General features: G+C 39.9%; 1 protein-coding gene across 1 annotated transcript; it reads left to right on the top strand.

The window, feature by feature from the left end:
* Positions 1-286: 286 nt before the first annotated feature.
* tmem248 (transmembrane protein 248) lies at positions 287-6,350 on the top strand. Its single transcript, XM_010778873.1, has 3 exons — positions 287-621; positions 3,227-3,384; positions 6,045-6,350. Exons 1-3 carry the CDS (start codon positions 619-621, stop codon positions 6,178-6,180), a joined length of 297 nt encoding a protein of 98 aa, XP_010777175.1. The 5' UTR covers positions 287-618; the 3' UTR covers positions 6,181-6,350.
* Positions 6,351-6,685: the final 335 nt, after the last annotated feature.

Genomic DNA, 6,685 nt, shown 5'->3' with positions numbered 1-6,685 from the left:
TTTATGCATGTTTTTTATGAATCTGTTATTCAATTATATTTATTGTATGTTAATTTCTGTTGTCTTAAGTGTTAATGATGATTTAAAGCACTGAATTGACTCTGTGTCTGAAAATGTGCTATATTACCTTACCTTTCCTTACGTTACAGCTTTAACTCTCAACAAAATGTAAACACACTGAACGTTCCCTTTTACGTAAATTGCGTATGTCGGGACGTCACTCAACGTATGTTCGACCAATTTCCAGTGCACGTTCTACGGGAATAATGGGAAGGCGGCGCTTTTACTACGCAGTGCGGAGGAGGACCCAGATACAGTATTGACGTTATTATCCAGACTGTAGTCAGGAGATATTTGTCAGCACAGCTGCAGGGAACCATTACAGCAAATAATGGGAAGGAGTATACGTGGTTCTTCTCACGCTGAAAGTCTGGCTGTCTCCACCGAACACCGACTTTTGCTTTTTAGCCTTGCTTTCAGCAGCAGGAGGGACTAGATTTCGGGGCAGCTAGCAAAAGCAGTACATGCTAGCTTTAGCTTAGCTTGCTAGCCCAACTGCTGTTTTATTGTGGCGCACAACGAACCTCCCAGCTAGCATCCGACGTAGAGAAAGAAAACATGGTGAGAATGTGTTGTTTTTATTACATTTAACACCGCTGTTTTACAGTTTAAACCCACATATATCACAGCTTGGCAGCTAGCTTATCGTGCTACAAGGTTGACAGCTCATGTAATCTGGATGCAGTCTCTTTAATGCAGAAAGTCAAACACAAACCCTTTAAATGTATAGGTTTTGGTTAAAATATATTCACTTTGAGGTGTTCGGGAGCCTGCCTTTCGATAAAAAAACATTATATAAGGACTTTATTGATCCTACACAGAGGTGGAAGAAGTACTTAAGTAAAAGTAGAAGTACCAAAGTGTAGGTTGCAATCAAAATGAAAAGTAAAACAATATTCTCATCAAAATATAGTGAAAGTAGCGACAGTAAAAGTAGTCATTGTGCAGATTGGTCCATTTCAGAATAATATATATGATATGTTTTCTAATGGTTGATCATGAAAGTCTTCTCAAAGCTGGTAAAGGTGCAGCTAGTTTGAATGACGTTGTATACTGCAGGGTAGCTTGTGAATTTACTCCAGGTGGAACTAAAGTCTGATTCAACACTTGATTATATTTCACACCATTCATCCAACTGTGCAAAGTAACTTAAGATATAAAAAAAATGGTGTGAAGTCAAATTACATCAGAGAAATGTACAGCTCAAGAGTAAAAAAGCAAAGTAAACATAGCTTAATACACTCATTACATGATTTTATCCAAAGCCACTTACATACTCAATACTGTGGGCAATCCCCACAGGAGCAATTTGGGGTGAAGTGTCTCAGGGACACAACGGCATGCTGACTGCAGTGGGGTTTGAACCTGTGCTCCCCTGACCCGAACACCAACGCACTAACCCACTGCGCCACACGCCTCCCTACTTATAACATGACAACCACGTTTCACCTAAACAAACATGACCCACTTAGATAATTGCAACCATAATTGTAATATACAATGCATAACAAGGTGTGTAGTACAGGAAATAAAACATTGTATTGTGTTCCAGGTCAAACACAATGTCAACATCTTCTTTTGAACTTTAGTCACTCGTTAAACTTGATAAACCAGCCTTCTGGATTATAAAGTATGTTGACCTGGCTGGCACTAACAGAGATGGTTCTTCTAAGTAAACACTTTAAGTCAAACTATATAAGACCGTCTGCATGGGAGCGATGTATTCTTAAACAAATGGATGACTTTTGATGGTTTGTAAAAGGTTTTAATTGAGATTGACAATTTTTACTTTCCTCTCATAACCCCATTTTCAAGTGATCTTTAGGGTACAACTGATTAAGAGTTATTCATTTTTGCGAGTCAATGTACCGTATAATACCCTAACTTTAAATTGAATCATTACAGGCAGAAACAGTAGTTAAATTAAAAGCAACAGTGCTACAGAGACGTCAGTCTATGACCTTTACTGTATGTTAACAACCCATTCCACATTAATACATTTGTTTACAATTATAAGATCTAAGCAATCTTTGCTGCAGCATAAAAGAACATTAAGGTAGTCGACCAAAGATGGTTTAAAAGCCTTAAATGTGTTCTGTTGGAGACTGAGTGGGACTTTAAATGTACTGAAGGGTTGTTATTGATTAATCAGGATATTAATCATTAATCAAATCTGTCCAGTTTGACTTACATGGAACCTGTGCACATCATTACCCTTAACCCTGAATTATGATATTGTTTAAATTAGATTAAATCCTTCCTCAATTCAGAGCATCAGATGCTACATTTAATCAACTTAACCACAACAATGCATAAAACACTATTTGCATTTCGCTCATAACCGATCAAATCTGTAAGCAGTCATCAGATACTGACTAATGGCCCTTTTCCACTGCAGGGCCTCGCACGGCTTAGTACGGTATGGCTAGGCCTCGTTAGGCCTTGCTGGAACTGGGGTAGTAACTATAGTAACGCAATGTAGGCGGAGCCGTGACGTAATCTTCAATGCAAAACCAACATCAGCTATTTGAATATTCGTTACAGTCTCCATAATCGAAAATTATTTTTTTTAATTCGATTTTTTTATATTATATTTTTTATTATTATTTATGTTTTTCATTTTTTTTCCTGGCTTAGTTTCAACCAAAATATAAGATAATGCTAGTAATAGTATTAATAATTGTAAATGGCCATTGGTCACACCACCAGTTTGTTTTACTGTAAACTTGGAGGAAGCCAGCAGCAATAATCGATTCATATTCGCCAGGGCTGTCCGATTTTCGAATTTGATCATGCTCAGTTTCTGGCATCCCTAGTGGAAACGCAACAAAAAACGGGCCTGGCACGACACGCTTAAACCGCTCACATAACGATAACCCTAAATATGTTATATCTAGGACTGCTAAACACACCTTTATCCACATCCCGGCCCAATCTTTTTAATGAATCGCTTTTAAGATATTTGAAATCAACCTAATTCAGTGTCATTTCTTTTAAGTTATTGCACAGGCAGTTATATCCTTTGTTTAGGAAAGATAAGTGGCTTTGAGACTTCCTTATTTATACGTTACAGATCATCATGTGTCAAGGCCTGTCGTTTACTGCCAGTGTTAAAGAGATTAGACATTAATGCTGAATTGTTGATTGTGTATTTGTCCATATGCAGGTGTACCTGTTAAATCCTATAGAGAACCTGAGGAGCTACATCAACACCCGTCCACCGCTGGTCATCTTTATGATCAGCGTCAGTGCGGTGGCCATCGGCTTCCTCACCATCGGTTATTTCTTCAAGATTAAAGAGATCAAGTCTCCAGAGTTGACGGAGGTGAGTCATGAACAAAGCTCTTAAAAAGATTCATTATTATATGCTCTGCTTTTTCCCACAAGGAAGCATTTGCACAAAATGTTGCACCATGTTGGACTTACACTATGACCTCGTCAGCCTTTCTAGTCTAATCCAGTTCATTTTTAGGAGGCTAAAATAAACTGGTCTCACTATTATAATTAGGGATTCATGTTTTCTTGATATACTGTGCAAGCTACGCAGTACATAAAAACCTTCTAACTGAAATGACAGTACATAGTGCATTCAGACAAGACAAGAAGTCAAATCAAGTTTTGTATTTAACATAATTAGTATGTGGAAAGAAGGATATAGAAGGTAATGCATTTTGCTTAACGAGCTTCAGCTTCCGATCGCACACTGCAGTTTGCAGTCTGCTGTTCTGGTCATTCAAGCGCACAACCCTGTATGCAGCAGATATATAAGTACAAGAAGTTCAATGTGCAATGTTATGATAACAAGTGTCTCCCTTTTGTTTGCATACTGCATGCAATACAACACGTTATGCACTTTGTAAGGGAAAGCTTGAGTATGTATATATAAGACATATCCAATCCAACTTTATTTATATAGCACTTTAAAACCTTCAGACCAAAGTGCTGTACAGAGAGATAAGCTCACACAACATAATATAAATACATTTAAAATACAAACACAAAACAAACCAGAATAAACGTAATAATTTGAAAATTAGAATTTGAAATGTAGTCATAGTGTGCTAAGTATAATACATAAAAACAAACATTTGCATGAGGATCTGAATAGGATAGGAGCATATCAATAAATAACTAAGCTGTGTTTTGTGCATGATAGTGCTGAACAATTGTTCTCATTTTGTCGCAAATAAAGCAGGACGAGTCGTATTTGTTATCGGAAAAATATAATTAAATATCTCTGATTTCCAGAATCAAAGGAGAGTAATCGTTAAAAAAGATTCCCTCCGATATTCTGAATCATATCACAATTGCCATTCCAGTCAAAATAATGGCATTCAGACATTTTTTCCAAATAACTCGGCCCTATTGCATCCTCTATTTCAATGTGGGTGAATATGATTTCAGAGATGTAAATCAGGTACTGGATGTTTGGTAAATCAGAACAAATCCTTCGGACAAAAACATGAACACACAGGGGAATCAGAAGGGTTAACATTAACACGTTGATATTAAAAAGTCAACATCATTCAGAACCACAGCTTTAAGGAGGGTGGAAGTGTTTTGGTTGTTTACATGTGTGTGCTTCTCTATGTAGACACCTGTTTGTTAGCCATCCCTCTAAAGCAGGGGTGTCCAAACTACGGCCCGGGGGCCAAATGCGGCCCACGGACCATTTTGAATCGGCCCTCAGCGAATTAAAAAAGTACAATGAAATACGGCCCACAAATTAAACATCTGCTATTGTACTTCTTAAACATATATCACAGTATGTGTGTGTTAATAGGCTCAATTTCCAAATAAATTCAGTCAATTAAAGTTGAAAAATGTTCCAACAAATCTTAGTTGATAAGAAAAAAGCCCAATAACTTATTAACATAACAACCTTGAAATACAACCTTCATATTTCCTCTTATTATAATAAATCTGAGCCTCCTGTTTTAAGGAATGAGCTGCCAACACAATAAATGAAACCCTACGGAGAGCTGTGTGTTTTTTCCAACCGTAATTTACCTACATTTGATTGATTTTCTAATTTATGAGGCGATATGTGAGCGGCCCAGCCCTTTGTATATTTTTCTGTATGTGGCCCTCTGAAAAAAGTTTGGACACCACTGCTCTAAAGATTACATTTCCCAACACTTCAATATGATTTCAGTGACACATTGATAAGATAAGAGGCGGGTGTGGCTCAATCCCAAATCCTCCGTGGGGCATAAACAGAAGGGAAACCAGGCAACCATGCTCGGGGCTTCTTCCACTGCTTTGGTGTATTTTTTGTGGCGGAAAGTAACAAGCGCCACTTAGCAGGCCGCGGCAATGTACTACAGCGTTTCCAGCGCTCGCACCGGTCTCGTGTGGAACGGAGACTCTTTTTATTTCGTATGCTTTCGGTTTTGCGTGTAACAATGGGGTCATGATCCCCGTGGGGAATCCAGTAAGTTTAAGCAGGGGCAATAGATAAAGAAATGAAAAACCGGACAGCACAGATTCAACAAAAGAAAATACAAGAGATGAATTAGGCACTAAGTCCAATAAAAACGTACAGTGGTGGAAAATACAAAAAGGAGAGCTGGCTTAAAGGCTGGCCTCTTTCCAAAGTAAAAGTCAAATAGATGTTGGTAATCAGCACTCTGCCAAAAACATTAACACACACACACGCACACACCACACACACAGCACACACACAAGCCACACACAGCACACACACACACACAACACACACACACCACACAGCACAACACCACACAAACACAACAAACACACACACACAGCACACACACACACACACACCACACATAACAACACACACACACCACACACACAACACACACACACACACACCAACCACACACACACACCACCACACACACACCACACAACACACACACACACACCAACACACACACACACACACACACACACCACAAAAAACAACACACACGCACACACAGCACACACCACAGCACACTTCCTGCTTCTTCCACGGACTGGAACACCTTCCTGTTGCGCTTCAACGAGCTGGACTTCTGTGTGTCGGAGAACGAGACGATAAAGCACGCGGCTGAAGCGAGTCAGCCACCCCCGAAGCCTTGTGGTGACCAGCGGCCGGCCGGTCAGTAGGCCGCAGGTGCGCCCAGCTGGCTGGAGGACTCGGGACCCGCATCCACATGCTCCCGTCCCCATCACCCTGCACTCTGGACCCCCAGCGTCCGTCTTGGAGGGTTAGCTCCCCGAAACATCACGCCCATCTGTACCGCCCAGTAGCTGGGCCAGCAGGTCGGGCCTTCTCTGGTAGGTTCTCCTTCTCTCGCATCGGGCTCATTTGTTTTGTTATCAAGTCAGACACATTTGATAATAAAAGCATAATATGCAAGGGAACTTTACAGATTATACAAAGAACAAACACTCTGTCCTTACCACCCTTGCAGAGCACAAGGAACAATCCGCTGACTGTTAATGCAGTAATTCAGTCGGGTTGTAAACATTAAAACGTTTGATATTGAAAAGTCAACCCGACAATTCAGAACCCAGCTCTAGGAAGGGTGGAAGTGTTTTTGGTTGAATCCAGGCACCTAAGTAGGGGCAGCGTTTATGTGTTTGTCCAATACATCCCTCTGAACTTACA

This window comes from Notothenia coriiceps, unplaced genomic scaffold (genome assembly GCF_000735185.1).
Source record: "Notothenia coriiceps isolate Sejong01 unplaced genomic scaffold, NC01 NC01_scaffold00019565, whole genome shotgun sequence".
In the NCBI taxonomy this organism is placed as follows: domain Eukaryota; kingdom Metazoa; phylum Chordata; class Actinopteri; order Perciformes; family Nototheniidae; genus Notothenia; species Notothenia coriiceps.
This window is presented reverse-complemented; position numbering and strand designations above follow the sequence as displayed.